General features: G+C 46.4%; 1 protein-coding gene across 7 annotated transcripts in view; it reads left to right on the top strand.

Annotated features, from left to right (window-relative positions):
• The window catches only part of TMEM108 (transmembrane protein 108), a 432,137-nt gene that overhangs the window by 391,830 nt on the left and 14,272 nt on the right, over nucleotides 1–26,035 (top strand). For all 7 annotated transcript variants that reach the window (XM_070466746.1, XM_070466740.1, XM_070466739.1 and 4 more), the window contains one exon: nucleotides 22,884–24,317. In XM_070466746.1, the coding sequence (XP_070322847.1) occupies nucleotides 22,991–24,317 (1,327 nt within the window). In that variant the 5' untranslated portion in view covers nucleotides 22,884–22,990. The remainder of the gene's footprint in view (nucleotides 1–22,883; nucleotides 24,318–26,035) is intronic.

The raw sequence follows: 26,035 nt of genomic DNA, 5'->3' as shown, positions 1-26,035 counted from the left end.
AAGTTTTATAGTAGCTAGTAATACATTAGTAAACATGATACAATTAATTTTAACAATACATTTTATTAATAATCAAATATATCCAAAATGTTATCACTTCAACATGGAATCAATACCAAAATAAATATTAATCAGACATTCTACATTTTTTGTACTAAGTCTTCAAAATTAGGTACGTATTTTACACCTAGAACACATTTCGGTCTGAACTAACCACGTGTGGAGTATTCCATGGCCACAGGTGGTCAGTGGCTACCACACTGGGTGGGACAGCCTTCGGTCTGCTCACTGTGTACCAGAGAGCATTGTAAACCCTTTAACTCATTGAATATATATTTAACCTTGTATATTAACTCTAGCCCCTCACAGTAACCATAGAGGCTAAACAGTGTTATTAATCTCATTTTACAGGTGAGGAAACTAAGGCCCAGAGAGCTTTAGGTAACTTGCCCAGGGCCCCTGAGCCAGAAATTGGGGGCAAGGGGGCTGGAGCTTGGCATCTGGCTTCAGGGTCAGCCACATTTCCACAAGGCCCTCATGCTCAACCACAACTCCCTGGAGGGTAGGGAGAAATCACTGTCTTTGTGGGTCCCCAAGCAAAGACCCTTGAGAGTCCCTTGGACTGCAAGAGTATCCAACTTGTCCATCCTAAAGAAGATCAGTCCTGGGTATTCATTGGAAGGACTGATGTTGAAGCTGAAACTCCAATACTTTGGCCACCTCATGCGAAGAATTGGCTCATTGGAAAAGACTCTAATGCTGGGAGGGATTGGGGGCAGGAGGAGAAGGGGACGACAGAGGATGAGATGGTTGGATGGCATCACTGACTCAGTGGACATGGGTTTGGGTAGACTCCAGGAGTTGGTGATGGACAGGGAGGCCTGGCGTGCTGCAATTCATGGGGTCTCAAAGAGTTGGACACGACTGAGCGACTGAACTGAACTGAACTGAAGCAAAGACCACAGTTAGCTCAGATAGAACACCCAGTAAATGTGTGCTGAATGACTTAATGAGATGGAGAGGATGGTTTTGTCCGACATTCAACCAACAGGATCAGGTAACCTCAGACCACCACTGTATGTGAGTGGGTGAAAGGAGATATTTTAAAATTAAATTTGAAATTGTCTATTCTCAAGCTGCTTCCAGGCTAATAGAAAGATGTGAGAAAATACACAAAGACAAGAATAAAGGTCTTACATACTGTTATTTATAGTGGCATTCACAGTTTCAGTGACTGGAACCAGGAAGGGTTACACTGAGAGAGGCTACCCAGAGTTGGTGAATTTAAAGTGATGTTAGGTGAAATGGAAAGAATGTGGTGGAGTAAGACATAGGAAAGGAATGATAAGAAGGAAGAATCCTCATCAGCACTGATTGGGTGCTGTTTACTGCAGACCTCAATCCCAGGAAGTAGATCGTGAGCTACAGATTTGCATACAACACTTGCAGCAAAGGGTTTGGGAAGAAGCTGAGCTGTGAGGCCTCAGAAAGACCCTATGGAGACCTCAGGGGCTGGGGTGGTCCTCCCAAATTGAGGTAGGAGACCAGTCCTTGTAACCCCACATGAACCGGTCACTGGATGCAGGTTTCCCAGAAAGGAGATGTCACCTTGACCTGAGAGCATTTCCTGAAGAGAAACTTGGCTGCATATCTTCAGATGCCAACACTTCTAGCAGTAATAGCATGAAGACCTCCTTGCTGGAGGGCAGAAGGAGGAATCTGTAGTGCACCACAGTGTTCACTACACTGATTCAGTGAAAAATCCAAAGAACCAACAAGATATCACCATGGGTGAATGGAAATCACAGGATAGAATCCCAACATAGCCAGTTTGTGTGGGAAATTCATGCAAGGCCATGCAATTAGTGAGTGAATTTACACCTAGTTCTCTCTTGTTCCTGACTTCCCTGGTAACTCAGATGGCAACACTGTCTGCAACGCAGGAGACCTGGGTTCAATCCCTGGGTCGGGAAGATCCCCTGGAGAAGGAAATGGCAACCCACTCCAGTGTTCTTGCCTGGAAAATCCCATGGACAGAGGATCCTAGTAGGCTACAATCCATGGGGTTGCAAAGAGTTGGACACAACTGAGTGACTTCACTTTCTTTCTGATTCCAGTGTCTGTGTTCTCTCTATACCTCTCCAGGAAAGAGGACAGAGAGATGAAAAATAGAAGTTAAACACCCTTTATTACGAAGTGTGCTGTTCCTTGATCTGTAGTATTTAAACACTGTGTTCTAGATTCTACACGAAATCTGAACCACATTTGGAGGCCACATTTACCTCTGTGCCTTGGGTACCTGACATGTTGACTGCAGTGTCTGGAGTGAGGGGAAAACAGCTAAGGACATTTCAGTGACAAGAAAACATCTCAGGACTTCCTTGGTGGTCCATTGGTTAAGAATCCACCTAGTCAGTTCAATCCCTGCCTAGGAATTGAACCTGAGTTCCTAGTCAAGGAGCTAAGATCCTACATGCCACAGAGCAACAAAGCCCACGAGCTGCAACTACTGATCCCAAGCCCAACTAGAGAGTTCATACACTGTAATGAAAGATCCCGCATGATGCAATGAAGATCTTGGGTTCTGCAACTAAGATCTGATGCAGCCAAATAAATAAATATTTCTTATAAAGAAAGAAAAGAAACTGTCTCCCATTCTCCCTGCCTAGGAGAGAGGGGCAACTACCTTTATACTTCTAAGCAGGCTGTCTACAAAAATGGCAGCCCCAAGGGGAGTTTTGATGGTGGTCCCCACACCACCCCTAGATTGACCTGGGGATCAGAGCCTTTCAGAGATGTGCCTCAGTTTTGATCCTGATCTTATATTTTGGGTTCAGGTCAGAGGCAGAGTTTGGACTGTGCCTGGAGTAGAGCTGTACCGAATGGAACAGCCTTTGAGAGTCTGATTCTGCATAGTCACCCACTTATCTTCTCTAAGACCTACTGAAGTTAGGAGTCCTTTGCCAGATGGTGAGCTCACTGGGAGTAATCAAATGTTATCACTAAAGGGCTTTTGCAGCTGGCAATGTCCACTGAAAATAGAAAAGAAGGAAGGTAGAGAAAAACAGAAATATACATGCATATCATGGGTCCCCCCTTGAATTTTGTGACCCTGAGTAAGTCCTTTAACCTCTGTGAACATCAGTTTTAGGAAATGATACCTACCTCACAAAAGGTTTTATGAGTATGTATCAGGAGAGAAGTACAAATATAATAATACTTAATAAATATGTGTCTTACATTATAGTTAACATACCTAATACATGTATGTCCATACATACATATGCATAATAGTGAACATTAGCACACTATAAAGCATTTCCTACCCATAAATAAACTAACCTTTTCAGAAACTGTAGGAATTTTCTCTGCCAAGATGCATTTTATTAGCCATAGTGGGGAATGAGGTAATGGCAACCATCTCCGTGGCTGAGATCAGGATGCCAGTTTATCCAAGAAGCAAAAGCCACACTCAGCCCTCAGTAGATGTTTGTCGAACATGTGATTGAAGAAATGGGTAAATGGTGGAATGATAGTAAGAGGCAGTGGATTTTCCTCTAGGAAACCTTCTTGGGTTCCTCCAGCTTTTGTGGGTTCCCTGCAAACCACAGCATGTAAAATGTGCTCCATCCAAAATAGTCCTGCCTTACAGCCTACCTTCTGTTGTTCCCTCTTTGTTCTGTATTCTCATCAGAACAGTTGGCTCGATGTAGACCAGGTGTTTTTATTGTTTTTTCCTCCAAAAAACTACATCCAAGTCCACGTTGAATTATTTAGTTACCTATATCCACAGACCTTTATTCCAAAAGAGAATAATAAAGAGGTGAAGGGTGAGTACCCTTATTATGTAGAACATGGGTTGAGACTTGTTCTTTCTTATCTCAGAGGGTTTTGTGAAGATTGAGTAAGATGACATAAAAATTTCTTAGTAGAGTTAGTGCCTGGCACATAGTAGGTGCTCAATAAATGGAGATGTTGGAGAGAAGGAGGGACGAGGTAGGATGGAAGCTTTCATCACCAAGCACACACAGCCTGGAGAGCTGACTTTCAGAATTCAATTGTGAAATCTAACTCATGCCCAAAGCCTAATTATACCTTGGAGTGTGGGTATCCTGCCTTGAAATGGCAAATTAGACAGTTTCACAAGGATGCACAGCTGTGTTGCATGAGCCTTTTTGTTCCAGGCAAACTGAAATAGGCAGTGAACCTTTGGCAATCAAAGAGAGTAGTGCCAACCAGCCTGCAGCCTGCCCAACAGGAGCCGGGCCAGAATACCAAGCAGCCTCGAGCCCAGGAGCCATGCAGCCAGTGCCACAGAGGGCAGACACCAATCTTGACGTCAGTCAGTTCTCTGTCACCCGCCTGCCCACCGCTCCCCCAGGCACCTTCCCACTGGCCCTGCTATATCCCTGCCAGCATCCTCCATCCCGCTCTTCCCTTCTCTCCTTGGCAAACTCTTTTGAGAGGAGGAGCAGGTGCTGAGAGATGACACTAGACTGTCAGCAAGCCCTAGAAGATGTCAGGTCAAAAGAACCAATGCCCTTTTTAGGTAAGTGACTCCCAGATGTGATCAGGCCAGAACTCTTTTTCTTCTCCTCCTGGCTTTGGAGAGTTCTGAGCTGGGGCTGGGCTTCCCAGGTGCCACTAATGGTAAAGAACCCTCCTGGGCTGCAGGACACACAGGAGACACGGGTTCAATCCCTGGGTCAGAAAGATCCCCTGGAGGAGGAAATGGCAACCCACTCCAGTATTATTGCTTGGAGAATCACATGGACAGTGGAGGCCTGGCAGGCTACAGTCCATAGGGTTGCAAAGAGTCAGACACAACTGAAGTGACTTAGCACAGACACATGAACTGAGGATAGACAGATGCCTCTGTGCTCAAGCAGGTACTTCAGCCTCTTCAGGCAGGTCTCAGAACTCCCCAGGGCTCCTCTGGAGTTGAGAGATCCTGTTATAGTTGCTGAGGTGCTCACTGGACCAGACCTCAGGCTGTGGGGCTGCAGATTCTTGGGGAGTCCTTTTATTGGGTTTGTAGGAGCCACAGGTTCAGAGCACCATAGCTTCTAGGACACATTGAACCCCCCACGGGCTGCCTTGCCAACACCACCAAACACAAATCCTCCTGTTTGTCCTTCTTCCTTCCTGCTCTCATCCAACCCTCCCAAGAGGATGCACCTTGAGTCAGCAAGCCAAAGCTGGCACTTGTCTGTAAATCCCCAAGTCCTGGCAAACACTCTCATATCACCAGTTCAGTTCAGTCATTCAGTTGTGTATGACTCTTCGTCACCCCATGGACTGCAGCATGCCAGGCTTCCCTGTCCATCACCAACTCCCAGAGCTTACTCAAACTCATGTCCATCGAGTCAGTGATGACATCCAACCATCTCATCCTCTGATGTCCTCTTTTCCTCTACCTTCAATCTTGCCCAGCATCAACGTCTTTTCCAACGAGTCAGTCCTTCGCATCAGGTGGCCAAAGTATTGGAGCTTCAGCTTCAGCATCAGTCCTTCCAATGAATATTCAGGACTGATTTCTTTTAGGATTGACTGGTTTGATCTCCTTGCAGTTCAAGGAACTCTCAAGAGTCTTCTCTAACACCACAGTTTGAAAGCTTCAATTCTTCAGCACTCAGCTTTCTTTCTTTCTTTTTTTAAAATATATTATGGTGGTTTTCGCCATACATTGACATGAATCAGCCACAGGTATACATGTGTACCCCATCCCAAACCCCCCTCTCACCTCCGTCCCCATCCCATCCCTTTGGGTTGTCCCAGTGCACCCACTTTGAGTGCCCTATTTCATGCATTGAACTTGGACTGGTGATCTATTTCACATATGGTAATATACATGTTTCAACGCTATTCTCTCAAATCATCCCACCCTCACCTTCTCCCACAGAGTCCAAAAGTCTGTTCTTTATATCTGTGTCTCTTTTGCTGCCTCACTTATAGGGTCATCATTCTCAGCTTTCTTTATAGTCCAACTCTCACATCCATATCCATACATGAATACTGGAAAAATCATAGCTTTGACTAGACAGACCTTTGTCAGCAAAGTAATGTCTCTTCCTTTTAATATGCTGTCTAGGTTGGTCATAGCTTGTCTTCCAAGGAGCAAGCATCCTTTAATTTCATGGCTGTAGTCACCATCTGCAGTGATTTGGGAGCCAAGGAAAATAGTCTGTCACTGTTATCATTGTTTCTCCATCTATTTGCCATGAAGTGATGGAACTTGATGCCATGATCTTAGTTTTCTGAATGTTGAGTTTTGAGCCAGCTTTTTCACTCTCCTCTTTCACTTTCATCAAGAGACTTTTTCATTCCTCTTCACTTTCTGCCATAAGGGTGGTGCCATCTGCATATCTGAGGTTATTGATATTTCTCCCAGAAAATCTTGACTCCAGCTTCCTCCAGCCCAGCATTTTGCATGATGTACTCTGCATATAAGTTAAATAATCAGGGTGACAATATACAGCCTTGACGTACTCCTGTCCCAATTTGGAACAAGTCTGTTGTTCCATGTCCAGTTCTAAGTGTTGCTTCTTAACCTGCATACAGATTTCTCAGGAGGCAGGTAAGGTGGTCTGCTATCCCCATCTCTTTAAGAATTTTCCACAGTTTGTTGTGATCTACACAGTCAAAGACGTTGGTGTAATCAGTAAAGCAGAAGTAGATGTTTTTGTGGAATCCTCTTCCTTTTTCTATGATCCAGCGGATGTTGGCAATTTGATCTCTGGCTCCTCAGCCTTTTCTAAATCCAGCTTGAACATCTGTAAGTTCACAGTTCATGTACTGTTGAAGCCTGACTTGGAAAATTTTGAGCATTATCTTGCTAGCATGTGAGATATGGGTCAGCAGCGGCCTGCTGCAGGGATAGGGGCTCTGGGTGCAGCCACCTGGTTCACACAACCTGTGGCATAAGCCCTCTTGGAGGAGGTTGCCATTAACCCCACCATAGAGCCACCAAGCAGATGACCCACAAACTGCAGAACAATTATACCAAAGAAATTCTCACACTGTTAAGAAAGTTCTAGGACCCACAACAGATTTCCCAACCTGGGGATCTGGCAAAGGGACTGAGAATCCCCAGAGAATTTGACTTTGGAGGCCAGTGGGATTTTATTACAGAGCTTCCACAGGATTGGGGAAACAGACTCTTGGAGGGCACAAACAAAACCTTGTGCACACCAGGACCCAGAAGGAAGGAGCAGTGACCCCACAAGAGACTGACCCAGACTTGCCTGTGAGTGTCCAGGAGTCTCCAGTGGAGTCATGGGTCATTGGTGGCCTGCTTCCGGGTCAGGGGCACTGAGTGTGGCAGTGGGTGCATGGGACCTTTTAAAGGAGGTTGCCATTATCTTCATTACCTCCACCATAGTTTGGTCTCAGGTCAAACAACAGGGAGGGAACGTAGCCCTAAATTGGATTAAAGATTTACTGAGCATGGCCCCACCCATCAGAACAAGACCCAGTTTTCCCCACAGTCTGTTTCTCCCATCAGGAAGCTTCCATAAGCCTCTTATCCTTATCTATCAGAGGGCTGACAGAATGTAAACCACAGTCACAGAAAACTAATCAAGCTAATCACATGGACCACAGCCTTATCTAACTCAGTGAAACTATGAGCCACCCAAGACGGACGGATCACTAGGGAGAGTTCTGACAAAACATGGTCCTGAAGAAGGGAATTGCAAACCATTTCAGTATTCTTGCCTTGAGAACCCCATGAACAGTATGAAAAGGCAAAAAAGATATCACCAGTTAGAACTTTGGAAAGGCATGAAGGCTGATTTGCTTAGGGGATGAGGAATAGAACTAGCAGTGGTGGGTGCAGCAGTGGGAGGGGGTCTCGGGAGAATCTGTAGGAAGCTTGTTCCATGCATCTCAGCCTTCTTCTGCCTCCTGTCTTATATGTTGTGTGTCCATTTGAACCTATTAATGTTAATCATTAAGATAAGCAAAGTGAAAACAAGATATGTGTGCATGTACACACACACACACACACACACAACCATAATGCCACATCTCAGGACTCATATTGTTTACTGTTTTCTTCTGTTAACATTGTCCTCAAAATAAACATCTATAATTTGTGGCAAACATTCGTCTGCAAATACCTTAAATGATTGGAATCCTCTAAGTTTTCTTTTACCCTCTCATCTTTTACAGAAAACATTATTGTGCCCCTAGTACAAGTCAGTGAACTAAGTTCTGGGGTTCAAGATACTGAATAAGCTCACGGCCCTAGGAGACTGACCCAAATGTAGCAGAAGATAAAACAACAGTTTTCACCTGTTGCATCCAGGCCTCAGTGGGGCCTCTGTGCCTCTGTGTCGTGTTCTCATCCCTGAAAGCACACTAAAGTTAGGCATGATATTCCTTACGTACAAGAAGGAAATCAAAGCTGAACTCATCTGCCTAAGGTCCCACTATTAGGACCTTCCAGAGCCAGGATGGACCTAAATTCCACTGACTGCAGGTCCATCCCTGCCCTCCCATGACACCCTCGGCTGAAGGGTTCTGTGGGGAAAAGGGCCATGTGTGCATGGGAGCAAATTGCCTTGTGAGTGCTGGACAGGGAGCCACCAATTCCAAATGGACAAATTGAAGAACCATGATCTTGTCAAGATAAGGTGACAGTGAGGTTGGGTTTTTGGAGAGGGATCCAAGCAGGAAAGGGATATGGGCAGAAACTTTGATTGGTTGTATAACCATATCCAGTACCTCATACAGTTTGCATGTTTAGACAGCAGGGCAATGTAGCCCCGTGCTAATGAGACATAAGCTTTGGTTTCCATGCAGCCTGCGTCCTTGGTCAAGAGTGTTTATATGACACATGTAGCATGTATATAAACTGATCCCTCAGTGGAAATTTGAACAGGTTAAAAAAAACTATGTGTTCAGATTGTTAGTCTCCCTGACCATTTCCCCTCCAAACTCCACACTCTGTATGAAAACACTTTAAATGGTGAGAAGCAGAGGGGATGGATAGATAGATAGATAGATGTGACGATAGTCACTCCCCTCTGTAAGTGGGCTCCAGAATGCGTCTGTGGACACATGATCTAATACCAAGGCTCTGGGAAAGTTGCCTGCACACCTCCCTTCAGCTAACTTTCCTTCCAGGACACACTCTCACATGTCCCTGCTGTCTTACCTCCGTGGAACTTTTTTTTAAATATCAGGCTAGATTTTTGTTTTGGGTTTTTGTTGTTTTTTTTTTTTTTCATAATTTTTATTTATTTATTTTTGGCTGTACTGGCTCTTCATTGCTGTGTGCAGACTTTTCTCTAGTTGCAATGAGCCAGGGCTACTCTTTGTTGCAGTATTCAGGCTTCTCATTGCAATAGCTTCTCTTGTTGCGGAGTACGGGCTCTAGAGCACAGGCTTAGTAGTTGTGGTACATAGGCCTAGTTGCTCTGCGGCATATGGAATCTTCCTGGACCAGGGATCACACCCATGTCCCCTGCATTGGCTGATGGATTCTTATCCACTGAACCATCAGGGAAGTCCCAGAGTACTTTGAACTTACAGAAAAATTGCAGAGTAAAGCAGAGAGATTCTATATAGCCTGCAGCCAGTTCCCACTATAATCAGTGTCTTACAATGCCGGTGTACATCTTTGTACACAATTAGTGAGTCAGTATTGATACATTATTATTAATTGAAGTCCAAACTTTTACTCACAGCTCCTTCATTTTCCCCCAGTGTCCTTCTTCTGTTCCAGCAACCCAGCCAGGATTCCACATTACGTTTAGCTGTCGTGTCTCCTTAGACACCTTTCGGCTGTGAGTTTCTCAGACTTTCCTTGTTTTTGATGACCTTAGTGAGGAGTACTGGTCGGATGTTTTGTGGCATGTCCCTCATTTGGGATTTTCAGATGTTTTTCTTATCATTAGACTGGGGATATAGGTTTGGGAAATGACAGCTACAGAGGTAAAGTGCTGTCTTCATATCTAGGGTGCATACTATCACCATGAACTTGATCACCTGGCTGAGGTAGTGTCTGTCAGGTTCTCTACTGTAAAGCATGGAACATTTTTAAGAGTCTTTTGCTTTTAGTTTAGGAGAGTACAAAGCAGTCTGGACTGATGCATTTGTGTTCTTTCTCATGATGTCAGCGAGATGTTTCCTGAATATTAATAATCCTGTTATTTTATTAGAAACTGAGTTGACCTTTTCATTCCTCTAATTTTGACTCCTGTTGTTTGGAGAAAGTTTTTGAGAAAATATCTTTGATGTGTAGGTTTGTTCCCCTGTCACAGATGATTCTCTTCCCTTCCAGAATGACAGCTCCTTGAAGCAAATGGTCATGTATGTCTTCAATATGTAGGCACCATATATACATACATATACTCTTTGAACTCATGTCTTCAACGTGTGGTCACCTTATGCTAGCCTCCACCTCATTCCGTCTGTACCCTGGTCCACAAAGTCCCTAGATGCCAGGAACTTCATGCCCCTGTTAGTACGCATTTGTTCCTTCCTTTCTTTGATGTTACGTTAAAGTGTTAGTCACTCAGTCGTGTCTGACTCTGCAATCGCATGGACTATAGCCTGCCAGGCTTCTCTGTCCATCATGTTCTCCAGGCAAGAATACTGGAGTGGGTAGCCATTCCCTTCTCTGGGGGCAGGGGAGAATTGTAACTGTAGATTAGAAAAATCATGATGCTGAAGAAGGAGCCCAGAAGTGAGCTATTTCCCTTTGCTTGTATCTGGGCAGGAAACAAAAGTAAGGGACCCAAGACAAGATCAGCCTGTTGAGCCCCAGCACTTAAAACCCCTGATGTTTAAATCCAGGGTTTTTTAAATGAGAGAACTTTAATTTCACTTCTACAAAGATGGTATTCAAGTTACTATTACTGCCTAACAAACTGCCTCAAAACTTCAACATTAATCATCCATTTTGCTCATAAATCTAGTTTGGGGCATCACCTGTCTCTGCTCCACCTAGACTCAGCTCGGGTAGCCCACATAGGGTTGAGGATGGCTCACTCCCCTGACTAGCAGTCAGTGCTGACTTCATCTAGAAGTTCAAGCTGGGACTGAAGGCCAGGGACTCAAACCCTTTCCAGATGGGGCCCTTCATGGACTGCTCAGGCTTCCTTATAGCATGGTGGCTGACTTCTGAGAGGAATACCCAAGAGTAAGGACTTGGAGGAAGCACTACCATCTTTTAGGACCTGGCCTCAGAAATCATATAGCATCGCTTCAGCCATAGTCACAAACCCACCCAGATTCCAGGGAATGGAACACAGACTTCACCTTTCAGTAGGAGTGCTGAAGTCACATTTAGGAAGAGTAAGGTGGTTGGGCTGTGTTACAGTGGTTATTTTTGGAAAATAAAAGCTGGTTAGTGATTGATTTAGAAGAGTTTTCTTTTTTCCCAGTTTTATTTCAATATAATTGACATATAACATTGTATTACATCATAATAATTTGATATGTGAATATATTGTGAAATGATTACTGCAATAAGTTTAGTGAACATCAATCACCCCACATAGTTACAAGTTTTTTATATGAAGAGAACTTTTAAGATTTAGTCTCTTGAAAGAGAAAGTGAGTGAAAACACATAATTTTTTTTACATGATGAGAATATTTATGAAATGCACACATGTAACATTTATGAAAATGTACACATGTAAAGTGACTTATAATCCCCATCACACTTATGAAAATGCACACATGTAAAGTGACTTATAACCTGCATCAACAGAAAATTGGATTAAAGATTTACTGAACATGGCCCCGCCCATCAGAACAAGACCCAGTTTCCCCATCAGTCAGACTCTCCCATCAGTAAGCTTCCATCAGCCTCTTATCCTTATCCATCAGAGGGCAGAAAGAATGAAAACTAAAATCACAGAAAACTAACCGAACTGATCACATGGACCACAGCCTTGTCTAGCTCAATGAAACTATGAGCTATGCCGTGTAGGGCCACCCAAGATGGACAGGTGATGGCGGAGGGTTCTGACAAAATGTAGTTCACTGGAGAAGGGAATGGCAATCCACTTCAGTATACTTGCAATGAGAACACTATGAACAGTATGAAAAGGCAAAAAGGTATGACACTGAAAGATGAACTCTCTAGGTCAGTAGGTGCCCAATATGCTACTGGAGAAGAGTGGAGAAATAACTCCAGAAAGAATGAAGAGACAGAGCCAAAGCAAAAACAACACTCCAGTGTGGATGTGACAGGTGGTGGAAGTAAAGTCCAATACTATAAAGAGCAATATTGCATAGGAACCTGAAATGTTAGCTCCATGAATCAAGGCAAATTGGAAGTGGTCAAACAGGAGATGGCAAGAGTGAACATTGACATTTTAGGAATCAGTGAACTAGAATGGATTGGAATAGGTGAATTTAACTCAGATGACCATTATATCTACTACTTGGGCAAGAATCCCATAGAAGAAGTGGAGTAGCCATCAGTCAACAAAAGAGTCCAAAATGTCATACCTGGATGAAATCTCAAAAACAATAGAATGATCTCTGTTCATTTCCAAGGCAAACCATTCAGTATTACTGTAATCCAAGTCTATGCCCCGGCCAGTAATGCTGAAGAAGCTGAAGTTGAATGGTTTGTGGAGACCTACATGACCTTCTAGAACTAACACCTAGTTAGTTCTATAAGGATGTCCTCATCCTTATAGGAGACTGTAATGCAAAAGTAGAAAGTCAAGAGCTACCTAGAGTAACAGGCAAATTTGGCCTTGGAGTACAAAATGAAGCAAGTCAAAGGTGAACAGAGTTTTGTCAAGAGAACGCATTGGTCATAGCAAACACCCTCTTCCAACAACACAAGAGAAGACTCTACACATGGAAATCACCAGATGGTCAACACTGAAATCAGATTGATTATATTCTTTGCAGCCAAAGATGAAGAAGCTCTATACAGACAGCAAAAACAAGACCAGGAGCTGACTGTGGCTCAGATCATGAACTCCTTATTGCAAAATTCAGACTTAAATTGAAAAAGTAGGGAAAACCACTAGATCATTCGGGTATCAGTTCAATCACTCAGTTGTGTCCAACTCTTTGTGACCCAATGAACTGCAGCACACCAGGCCTCCCTGTCTATCACCAACTTCCAGAGTCCACCCAAGCCCATGTTTGGATGGTGGTTGTTTAGAGTTGGTGATGTTTAGAGTTGGTGATGCCATCCAACCATCTCATCCTCTGTCATCCCCTTCTCCTCCTGCCATCAATCTTTCCCAGCATCAGGGTCTTTTCCAATAAGTCAGCTCTTCACATCAGGTGGCCAAAGGATTGGGGTTTCAGCTTCAACATCAGTCCTTCCAATGAACACCCAGGACTGATCTCCTTTAGGATGGACTGGTTGGATTTCCTTGCAGTCCAAGGGACTCTCAAGAGTCTTCTCCAACACCACAGTTCAAAAGCATCAATAAATCAAATCCCTTGTGATTATACAGTGGCAGTGACAGACAGACTCAAGGGGTTAGATCTGACAGACAGAGTGCCTGAAGAACTAGGATGGCGGTTTGTGACATTGTATAGGAGGCAGTGATCAAGACCATCCCCAAGAAAAGGCAAAATGGTTGTCTGAGGAGGCCTTACAAATAGCTGAGAAAAGAAGAGATGATAAAGGCAAAGGAGAAAAGGAAAGATATACCCATTTGAATGCAGAGTTCCAAAGAATAGCAAGAAGAAATAAGAAAGCCTTCCTCAGTGATCAATGCAGAGAAATAGAGGAAAATAATAGAATGGGAAAGACTAGAGATGTCTTCAAGAAAATTACAGATACCAAGGGAACACTTCTTGCAAAAATGAGCACAATAAAGGACAGAAATGGTATGAACCTAACAGAAGCAGAAGATATTAAGAAGAGGTGGCAAGAATACACAGAAAAACTATACAAAAAAGATCTTCATGACCCAGATAACCACGATGATATGATCACTAACCTAGAGCCAGACATCCTAGAATGTGAAGTCAAGTGGGCCTTAGGACACATCACTATGAACAAAGCTAGAGGAGGTGATAGAATTCCAGTTGAGCTATTTCAAATCCTAAAAGATGATACTGTGAAAGTGCACTCAATATGCCAGCAAATCTGGAAAACTCAGCAGTGGCAACAGGACTGGAAAATGTCAGTTTTCATTCCAATTCCAAAGAAAGGCAATGCCAAAGAATGTACAAACTACCACACAATTGCACTCATCTCATATGCTAGCAAAGAAATGCTGAAAATTCTCCAAGCCAGGCTTCAACAGTACATGAACCAAGAAATTCCAGATATTCAAGCTGGATTTAGAAAAGGCAGAGGTACCAGACATCAAATGGAGAACATCCATTGGATCATCAAAAAAGCAAGAAAGTTCCATAAAAAATCTTCTTTTGCTTTATTGACTAAGCCAAAGCTTTTGACTGTGTGGATCGCAACAATCTGGAAAATTCTTAAAGAGATGGGAATATCAGACCATCTGACCTGCCTCCTGAGAAATCTGTAGGCAAGTCAAGAAGCAGCAGTTAGAACCAGACATGGAACAACAGATTCATTCCAGATCGGGAAAGGAGTACATCAAAGTTGTATATTGTCACCCTGCTTATTTAACTTATATGCAGAGTACATCATGTGAAATGCCAAGCTGGATGAAGCACAAGCTGGAATCAAGATTGCCGGGAGAAATATCAATAACCTCAGATACGCAGATGACACCCTTATGGCAGAAAGCAAAGAAGAACTAAAGAGCCTCTTGATGAAAGTGAAAAGTTGGCTTAAAGCTCAACATTCAGAAAACTAAGATCATGGCATCCAGTTCCATCACTTCATGGCAAATAGATGGGGAAACAGTGGCTGACTTTACTTTGGGGGGCTCCAAAATCACTGCAGATGGTTACTGCAGCCATGAAATTAAAAGATACTTGCTCCTTGGAAGAAAAGCTATGACCAACCTAGACAGCATATTAAAAAGCAGAGACATTACTTTATCAACAAAGGTTTGTCTAGTCAAGGATATGGTTTTTGCAGTAGTCATGTATGGATGTGAGAATTGGACTATAAAGAAAGCTGAGTGCTGAAGAATTGATGCTTTTGAATTGTGGTGTTGGAGAAGACTCTTGGGAGTGTCTTGGACTGCATGGAGATCCAACCAGTCAATCCTAAAAGAAATCAGTCCTGAATATTCATTGGAAGGACTGATGCTGAAGCTGAAACTCCAATACTTTGGGCACCTAATGCAAAGAATTGACTCATTGGGAAAGACCCTGATGCTGGGAAAGACTGAAGGCAGGAGGAGAAGGGGACAACAGAGGATGAGATGGTTGGATGGCATCACCGAGGTGATGGACATGAGTTTGAGAAAGGTCCGGAAGTCGGTGATGAACAGGAAGCCTGGCATGCTGCCGTCCATGGAGTCACAAAGAGTCAGACACAGCTGAGCTACTGAACTGTACTGAACATGTAAGATTTACTCTCTTAGCAACTTTCAAATGCACAATAGGTACTGTAGCCCTCCAGCCTCCTCTGTCTGTGAGACTTTCCAGGAAAGAATACTGGCGTGGGTAGCCATTCCCTTCTCCAGGGATTATGAACTATAGACACTATGCTATACATTACACCCAAAATTTATTTATTATAACTGAAATTTTGACTACCTTACCCCATTTCCCCTGTGCTCTGTTCCCCACCTATGGTAATCACCAATGTGTTCTGTATTTCTATGAGTTTGATTTTTATTTTATTATAATTTTATTTAGTTATTTATTTTTGGCTGTGCTGGGTCTGCGTTGATGAACAGGCCTTTTCCTAGTTTGTGGTGAGCAGGGGATACTCTCTAGTTGTGATGCATGGGCTCAGTAATTATGGCTCCCAGGCTCTAGAGCATAGACTCAACAGTTGTAGCACAAAGGATTAGCTGCATGTGGGATTTTACTGGACCAGGAATCAAACCTGTGTCTCCTGCATTGGCAGGCAGATTCTTTACCATTGAGCCACCAGGAAAGCCCTGATTTTTATTTTAGATTCCACACATAAGTGAGATCATATGGTACTGGTCTTTCTCTGTCTGACTTATTTCGGTTAGCATAATGCCCTCAAGGTCCATCCATATTGTTGCAAATAGCAGCATTTACTTCTTTTTGTGGCTGAGTAATCATATGTGTGTGTGTGTGTGTGTGTGTGTGTGTGTAATACCACACTTCCTTTATCCATTCATGCATCAGTAGACACTTCGGTTGTTTTCATATCTTGGTTATTGTAAATAATGCTGCAGTGAACTTGGAGGTGCAAATATCTCTTCAAGATAGTGATTTTTGTTTCCTTCAGATATGTACTCAGAAGTGGAATTGCTAGATAATATATTAGTTCTATTTTAATATTTTGAGAAAACTCCATCCTATTTTCCATGTTGGATATACCAGTTTACATCCCCACCAACAGTGCACAAAGATTGCCTTTTTTCCACATCCTCACAACACTTGTTAACTCTTATCCTTTTGATTATAGTCATTCTAATGAGTGTGAAGAGATATTTCATTTGTTTGTTTTTTTATTGTGATTTTGATTTGTGTTTCTCTGATGATTAGTGATACTGAGTGCCTATTCACATACCTGTTGGCCATCTGAATGTTTTTCTCTGGAAAAATGTCTATTCAGACCCTCCAAGCATTTTTTTAATCGGATTATTTGGAGTTTTTTGCTAATTGAGTTGTATAAGTTCTTATATTTTGGATATTTAGGAGAGTTTCTTATTCTTCAGCAAAGATTTGTTGTGGCTAAGGTACTGGACTAGATATGGGGAAATATCATTGATGCAGACACAGTCTCTGCACTCTGGCAGCTTAGAGTTCAGACAGTGAGTGTTTAAAACAGGACACTGGAATATTGTAAAGTAATTCGCCTCCAACTAATAAAAATAAATGGGGAAAAAATAAAATAAAAAATAATAATAATAAAACAGGACACTGGGTGTTTCCATTTAGAGAGATGGGGGCTGGATCAGGGGTAGGAATGGTGGTTACAGGCACACAGGAGGGGCTTCTAACAGTGGCTTCAAAACCCAAGAGGAGTTCTAGTTGGAAAATGCTTGTCCCCAAATGAACTGAGTAACTAAGGCAGAGAAGCAAAAACTGAAGATAAAAGGTGGTGTGGTTGCCAAGTGTTTCTGCTTGGGGGGAAATTTTTGTTTTTTAGGTATGGTCATCATAGTTCCTACTATTGTTATATCATTGCCTGTCTTCATAAAGAGTAGGACATTTTCCTGGGTCAAAACTTTCTCAGTACCTAGGGTCTCAAGCAGCCAGGATCAGAGAAACTGTGTTTAAATCCTGACACTGCTACATGATGGCCATTTTGACTTCAGATGAATGACTTAACTGTTTATTACCATGGAGATGATTGGAATTCTCACATTTGTCATTCTTCCTTATTTCCTGCTACCAGGAGAGGAGCTTGTGTGTTTGTGTGTACTCACATGTGAGTACACATGTTTTTTATAGAACGCTGTGATCTGTCAGCTTCAGAGTTGCAGCATGAAGTGAATTCATGCTAGCTGGAGACCATAGGAGTATCTGGGTCACCCAGGCCCACTTCATGTTGTTTTCTTGCTCACATGTGTTCTAGAGATTGTACTCTGAGCACTAATTCTCAGTGGAGTCATGGATCTGATCAGTGCAACTGTTGAATCAGTGATCCCCAGACAGTTCTGGAACCCACCAGGTGATGGCCTCAGGTGTCTCTCAGAACTAAGCAGAACCCTCTGTGCTTTAAGTTCTGTGACCTGAAGCATGTCACCAGCAGGACTTGATAGGAGGGAACATTTGGAAAGTGGCTGCCTGAGAAGGAAGTAGCAGCAAAGATACATACCCCAAACTCCTTTTTGTCTTTATGAAAAAGAAAGATCTGCCTTTCATAAAGAAGCCCAAGGTCACAGGCATGAGTACCTCTTCAGAGCAGTCACCCAGCTCACCCTAAAGTCAGTGATGCGCAGTTATTTCTGAGCATGGACAGAAACCATGCTCTTAGGAATGACAAGCTTTTTAACCTTTAAAACAAAAGGATTTTGTTTCTAAAAGAAGTCCAGAGGATGGAGCACTAGAATACCAGGCCCACAGTGATGTGAAGAGAGCCCTGTGGGCTGGTGATTCATTGTATGTGGCCCAGAGTGAGGATTCCACTTCACTGGGCCTCAGCCTTCTCATCTGTCAGTGAAGGAGTTAGACACCAGGGAGCCCTAGCGCCCCGTCCAATTAAAAGACAATAGTCTTGAAATGAGAAGAGCCTGTTCTTCTGTAGAAAACAGACTTCATGATGGTCAAACTTGGTGTGCATGGATTCTCTTTTTTTGTTGTTGTTGAAACATCAGATGCAGAAGCTAAATTGCAAAATAAAGTTAACTAGCTTGTTAAAAACCTAAATGTTAATACAGAGCCCTGAAATGGAGCTAGAAGAAAACAAGCAAGAGGAAAGAAAGGTCAAAAAATCAGTAATAGAAAATCAACTCCCAAAAGATTTTGAACCATTGCTTTTGAATATGCAGAGTGGAATGGTGAGTGAACATGGTTGAGTGTGTGGACTCTGGGGCCAGGCTGCCAGGTTCAAATCACAACTCACTATCTCAGGCTGTGTAGAAGGAGGCAGCTTCCTGTGCCTCTCTGTGCTGCTTTTCATCGGCTGCAAAGGGGAGCTAATGATAGTACCTGCCTCATCAGGTTATTATGAAGATTAAATGTGTCAGGAACAGGCTCAGCCCTTCAAATGGCACGTGGCATGCAGGAAGCATTCAGCACAGATTAGTCATTTCTCTCTTCACCAATTCCCTCCTTGGCTTGACCAGATGCAAGTATCATGCCCAATATGGGCTGTCGGCAGCCAACCAAATAAACGGAAGGAGGAAGGCCTTTCCTTCCCTTGGGTCCTGGGATCACTGGGCACTGGAATTGCAGGGAGGAGGAGGCCTTCCTGCCACATCTGAGCACCCATCAATCTTTGGTTCCCACCCCCTACACTTGTCCTTATTCTGGCATCCTTTAAAAATCGGTTCTACATTTAAAACACATCAAGTAGGATTTTAGTTATAGTCTCGCCTACATATTTGGAATTAGAGCCTGCAAAGTCTATTATGCAAATCTATGCAAGTTATATTCAAAGAGGCAGTAGCCCCAGATTGTGGGGAGGGGAGTGAGCAGGCCAGCACAAAGGGCCTGGAGTGGAAATTTGCATCTGTTAGGGGAGCCCTGGGTTGAAGGCCTGGAGCAGTAATTGTGATAGTGTAAGCCTTTGCATTCACTGCTTAACCTTTTGTGCCAAAGAGGAGAGGTGATTTCCATAGTGAAGATGACAGTGGACGTTGAAGGAGGCATTTGGGCATTGTGGTGGTGTAGCAGTTTTATGATACAAATGAAAAGTTGCTTTGAAATGATGGCTGTAATCCACGCCATGTCCCGGCCAGCTGTGTTCTTGGACAAGTCACTTCACTCCTTCCGTTGCCCCTTCTGTGAAATGAGGGGACTGGACAAAGTTGCTTCGAGTGCCCTTCTCACTGTGACAGCGAAATATTATCCTCTAGGTGAAATCCCTGTGCACCCATGATGGCAGTATCCATTTATTGTATCAAAGCTTTCAAGTCTGAAGAAAAAAGGGCCCTAACAGTCCTCCTAGAGAGAAAATACCTTCAAGGGATGCTGGCAACTAGAAAGAGCTGCAGCAAGGACGCACATGTTTACTTCCACTGAAAGACTTGCAGGAAGAAGAACTCCAGTCAGTTATATACTTCCCACCTTGGAGGATTTTAGCCTCAGGGATGTTCATGGTGGGAAAGTCAAGGGAATTTCTTTCCCTGAGTATTTTGAAGACCAGGGTGCATTAAGCCCTCTGCCTCTAGAGGCTGCAGAATTTCCCCCTGGAGGCTGAGCTACCCGTCTCCTACCTCTGGCCTGTCCCTGGGGCCGCTGGGGGCCTCTCTGAAAACTCTGGGCTGCCCTTGATGCTGCTGCTAGAAGGGAACAGTGTTCTTGTCCTTGGTCATGGGCCTCAGGTTGTATGGAGCACATCTGTGCTCCACCCTAGGGATCCTCTGGGCCCTTAATTTTAACCCCAGCTGTTGTGGCAGCCACCAGCCGGGTACAGGTGTGAGCAGCCAGCCCCTGCCCAGAGCCTCTCTGACTCAATCAGGTGGGCCTCATGGAGGAGCGAGGAGGTGGGTGAGCAGCACTGGCAGTGGGAAGGGGAGCTGCCGGCAAGAGGTGTTCAGCTCCTCAGAGACGCCCAGCAGATTTGAGTTGCACCCTGATCAGTTCATAACCCACCCTAGGATTGACTTTCCCTGTTTCACTCATCTCAGGCCCCCATGGCTGTCCCCTAGGGCCACTTCCCAAAATAAACTCCCTGCACACAAGCCCCAGTCTCCACTGCTCATTTTTCAGGAATCTCTAAGGTAAGACATGGGTATCAGTCTGTTGGGCCTGCCACACAAGGTACCATATGCTGGGGGGTTAAACCACAGAAAGTTATCACCTCACAGTTTTGGAGGCTGGAACCCCAAGATCTAGGTGCCAGCGGGGTTGGAGTACCCTGACTCCTTCCTTCTTGGCTTGCAGGCAGCTGGCCTCTCACTGCCTGTCTGTGTGCGGGCATTCTTTGCATCTGTGTCCCGGGCTCCTTTTCTTATAAGGACACCATTCAGATTGGGTCAGGACCTACCCCATCAGCTTCATTTTGCCTTAATCGGCTCTTCAAAGGCCCTAACACACAGTTCCATCCTGAGGTGCTAGGGCTAGGGTGTCAACATGTGGCTTTGAGGGGAATGTGTTCAACACATGTTGAACCAGGGTGCTCGTGAGCCAGAAGAGGCTTATTAGGGAATGTCCCTTAAAACCTCAGCAGTCACGACCACCAGCTCTAGGAATAGATTGTCCTGTGGTGCTACACTGCCAGAGGGGGGGGTTCTGGTAACCCTAAGCACATAATTCCTTCTGTAGCGGCAACTTCCTGTCCTCTTCTCCTGCCTCGTATGTGCAGGGTGGCCAGGAACTCTGTGCAGTTTGGATACGCCTGGGTGGCACATACTTCTCTACTGAGGGGCTTTGAACACGTTACTTAATCTCCCTCAGCCTCAACTTCCTGCCCCATCAGGTGGTTAAATCGAGGGTTAAATCAAGCATGAAAGACAGGGCCAGAGTGATGCTCAGTAGCCAGATTTTAGGATTGACCCAGATAAGGAGAAAACACTGTTGGTGTATGGGCTAAACTATGAATGAGAGTGTTGAGAAACCCTGTTGTTGTTGGTCCTGGAGATGTGAGTGCTATAGTCTCTACTCCATCTGCCGTCCCTGAGCCTCCCCCACCCACTAAGTCAGACACGCAGGATGTGGGAGCACTGACCCACTCCATCCCCTCCCCTAAGTGGAGGAGGCCTCAGTGGTGACCCTGAATCTTGCTTTAAAGCCACGTCAGGAGGTCTCCTCCCCGTCTCTGTTTCCAGAAACTCGCCAGAGCCCCTGTCTTCCGCTGTCAGCTCTGCTGACCACCCCAGGTTCCCCAGAATCACCACCAGGGCCGCAGCTTTGACCGTTCATCCTGCTGGAATCTGTGGGGGAGGGAGGCCCCGAGAGGGTGGCCAGTCAGAGGCCCATCTCTACCTGGGCTAGTCTGGGCAGCTGGCAGTGCTGAAGGAAGGGCAAGAAAGTGACTGAGCAGGGGGCTCCTGTGAATGGGGGAGGTCTCAGGTCACAATCAGACTTTAGAGGTCTGTCAAGCTCCCCTTGGTGGTAGGAAGCAGCTCTTCCTAGCCCTTGGGTTGTACGGGGTGGCCAGTCTTCACATTTATAATCCAAATAGATCCTACATATCACATTGATCTGAGGTATGATTTTTAAAGATGGGCACACGCTGTTGTGATTAATAAAATCCACACATCTTTAGAAGAGTTTTTAAATGTATAGGCTTTTGTCCTTGTGCATTTTTCTCAGTGAACAAAAGAACACATACTCACCATCAGGCAAAGTCCATAGTTTTCTGTCAGTGCTCAGAAGGGCTCCTCCTACTGTGGAAGGCCAGGCACCACCAGTGGTCTTCCAGAATTCAGCCTCATGAGCACATAGGACAAGCAGCTAACATAACAACCATACAACCAGCTGGTGTTTATGGACCGCGCCTTCTCCTGCAGGCTCTATGCTAAGTGTTTTATAGGCACCGGATCTGGTCACCCTCTGAATCCCGTCCCCTTCTGCCTGTTGGTCACCAATGGCACCGAGATGTCTCTGCCTTATTTTAGGATTGTTTGTGGATTTATATGACCTCACCCAGGCCCTGTTCATTTTTGTGTCTCCAGCGTCAAGGAGGGGGTAGAGCCTCCTTACCTCTTTGGTGGGTGGGCCTGAACAAGCAGAGGTCTGTCGTTTGTACCCGTGTCTAGTTCATAAATGCAGGAGTCTGAAAAGGCGTGGGTGCTGGTCAGCTCTGCCCACCCCAGCCCTGCTCAGTGACTCAGGGCGGCTCGCACAGAGCTGCTGGCTTCCTTGCGGTCACACTGTGGACCGCTCCCTGGTGCAGAAGGCCAGCAGCCACTGAGCGGCCACAAGGCTTCCTCCATGCCCCTCCTCCAGCCTGTCTGAGCATCAGCCCTTGGGCGGAGGACGGAGGCATTTCAGAGGCACTTGGGAAAGGACGGGCCTAGCTGGTTTAGCTGCTCTGGTTCCCCTGTGGTTGGCTTCTCTCTGGGAGGGGTGCTGGGTGGAACCAACCTGATAGATACCCCCGGTCCCCATGGTCCTGTGTGCGGTGAGTGGGGACCTCAGGGATCCTCCCACTGTTTCCCTTGAGTTCCCGGGTGTTTCAGGTTCATGGGTGAGGAAGGCACAGGGCTGAGCTGCTCCCGGGCATTTCACCTCTGCTCTCTGTCTCCCTCTCAAGGCTTCCTCCTGACCGTGGCGCTGACTGAAGCACTGGTATTTGCTGCCCAGGAACCATCTCCCAGGGAATCTCTTCAAGTCTCCCCCTCAGGCACCATCCCAGGCACCATGGTGACAGCATCCCTCAGTTCTACCAGACACTCCTCCGTGGTGGCCACCCCTGCCTCCGTGGTGACACCGACCCCTCATCCTGATGGACCCTCCTCACAGGCCACAGCTCCCATGGCAACGACAACATCCCATCTAGATGGACACCCTCCTACAAACACCATCTCCACCATCAAGGCGACAGCATCCACCCCCCATTCTGAAGGCCCCCTGTCCACAGGGCCACTTCCTGCTGCCCCGGCAACCACATCCCCCCATCCAGAGGGCCGCTCCCCGGGCGAGACTGTGCCCACCATCCTGCTGACAAAGCCAGGGGAAGCCACCAGCCGTCCCCCCACAGCCCCTTCCAGGGCTACCACACGCAGGCCCCCCAGGCCCCCTGGCTCTTCCCGAAAGGGAGCCGGCAGTCCACCACGCCCTGTCCCCGCGGCACCCAGTGGTCACGCTGGGAGGAAGGAAAGCCAGCGGGGAAGAAACCAGAGCTCCACACATCTGGGGCAGAAGCGGCCCCTGGGGAAAATCTTTCAGATTTACAAAGGCAACTTCACAGGGTCTGTGGAGCCTGACCCCTCCACCTCCACCCCGAGGAACCCACTCTGGGGTTATTCCTCCTCGCCACAGCCCCAGACAGTGGCCGCAACCTTGGCGCCCAGCAGGACCTCGTGGGTACCACCCACCACCCCCCTAGTGCCTGTGGAGGACAAGCCCAGCCTTAGCAGGGCAGACCAGGGGGGTGGTTCCACCTTCACCAGCCAAGGAGGGGAGCCAGAAGCCACAGCAGCCTCAGGCACCCCTGCCAGCCAACAGCGTGCCCCAGTGCCTTCCCAGCGCCCCCATGGTGACCCGCAGGACGGCGCCAGCCACAGTGACTCCTGGCTTACTGTCACTCCCGGCACCAGCAGACCGCCAGCTACCAACTCTGGGGTCTTTGCAGCCACCACGGGGCCCATCCAGGCTGCCTTTGACGCCAGTGTCTCAGTCCCTTCCGAGGGGCTTCCTCAGGGAACATCCTCAGCCCCGCAGGCCCCAGCCCACCCAACAGGGGCTTCAGAAAGCATTGTTTCCCAAGCCAAGGAGAAAGCTGTGGCCACCCCCACACCCACCATGATGAGCAGGGTACCCAGTCCCCTCTCCACAGTGGTGTCCACAGCCACAGGAAACTTCCTCAACCGTCTGGTCCCTGCCGGGACCTGGAAGCCTGGAACAGCGGGGAACATTTCCCACGTGGCCGAAGGGAACAAACCCCAGCACAGAGCCACCATCTGCCTGAGCAAGATGGACATTGCCTGGGTGATCCTCGCCATCAGCGTACCCATCTCCTCCTGCTGTAAGTGCCCCACACGCTCCCTCCTCCCCTCGCCCGCCACCACGGCCGCGTGCCCATCCCCACAATTCCTTTGCCCCACACTTGGGCAGTCCCCATCAAGTGGGCTGCAGAGTTCCCAGAGCCCCAGGAGAGAAGGCAGCAGAACAAGAATCCCAGGTTATCCCACTCCTGGTCCCTAGCTCATCAGGCCATGGCTCAGATGCCCACTGATCATAAAGGCACAACTCCTAAGACCTGGGAGTCAAGTCCAACTCTGCATTTTGCAGAAAGAAACACCAGGCTGGGGAGGGGGCATGGTTTCCCCAGGACCCCAGAGCTCATGAGAGGCAGTTAGAATGTGAGCTCAGAGCACCCGTCTCCCAGCCCAGGGCTCATGTCATGACACTCCCCTGCCTGCTCTCTTCTCTAGCTACGTGACGCCAACACCCCGCAAGGGGAGAGCTGGTGCTTCCAAACCCACAGCCTCCAAGTAGCAGAGCCCTTGGAGCCTTCCTCCCCACCTCTCTTCCGTCACCCTTACTGCTGCTCCTTTCTCCTCCTCCTGTCTTCCCTCAAGAAAGAAGAAAAGATGAAGTTTGATTTTGGAGGAAGTTCTATTAGCCTTGACAAAAACAGTTCTTATAACTAAATTGAGGCTTACAAGTTACATGTGAATTTAGCTATTTTGTGGCTCCTTCCCATTTTGCTTGTCCATGAGTGGTGTGCAGTGGTGCTTTGTGGATCTTGTCATTGCCTTTGCTCCCACGAGGTACATGGGGAAGGGCTCCCCTAGACCACAACAATAGCGGGCCACCAGCGTCCCCTTGCTGCCACCATCAGCCCCATCACTCCTGTATTGAAAACTCTAGGGGCTTCTTCCTCCCTTTTTCAGTGCAGCGAAAGTGTTAGTTGCTGTCATGTCTGACTCTTTGCAACCCCCCTGGGCTGTAGTTCACCAGGCTCCTCTGTCCAAGGAATTCTCCAGGCAAGAATACTGGAGTGGGTAGCCATTTCGTTTCTCCAGGGATCTTCCCAACCCAGGACTGAACCCAGGTCTCCTGCATTGCAGGCAGATTCTTTACTGTCTGAGCCACTGAGAAAGCCCTCCTCCTCCCTGACATCGCCACAAAGAACCTGATGCAATCCCTCGGGACCCAGGGCTGCCTTCATGTCTCCCCCATGCACCTGATCTCAATTCTTAGCGTTCTTCTGAAGGCCTCACAGGAATCCTTCCTGTGCCTGCCCTCCCTCCAGCCCCACCACACACACAGACATCATCCCGGTGCCCCCTCAGTCCTTTCAGGGGTGAGAAACCCCTGTGCTCCCCACTCATCAGCCCCTTTTTCCTGTGGCTGTTTCCAGCTCTCCTGGGGGCCTTGTAATTTCACTGTTGTAAGTTACACTCTTTGGTTCTAACCTCTGTCCTCTGAAACCACACAAAACAAGTCCATCCACTAACCCCGAGGTACATGAAACCGCTCTCAAGAGCAGGCCTTTCTTTTCCAAGCTGCCGTCCCTGTCCCTTTGAGTCTCTTCACAGGGCCACCTGGCCCTGGTCCTGCCCCTATCTACCCCTCCAATGGCCTCAGTCATGCCTGCTCCCAGAGGAAGCACGGCATTGCCCGTGCCCGGCTGAGGCAGAGGAGGGCGCGTGGCAGTTCCTCTGTTCAGACACTTCAGTCACATTCAGGCAACCTGCTCTGGCATCAGGTCCTCACGTCACACCGTGGGCTCAGCCT

This window comes from Odocoileus virginianus, chromosome 4, assembly GCF_023699985.2.
Source record: "Odocoileus virginianus isolate 20LAN1187 ecotype Illinois chromosome 4, Ovbor_1.2, whole genome shotgun sequence".
Classification (NCBI taxonomy): domain Eukaryota; kingdom Metazoa; phylum Chordata; class Mammalia; order Artiodactyla; family Cervidae; genus Odocoileus; species Odocoileus virginianus.
This window is presented reverse-complemented; position numbering and strand designations above follow the sequence as displayed.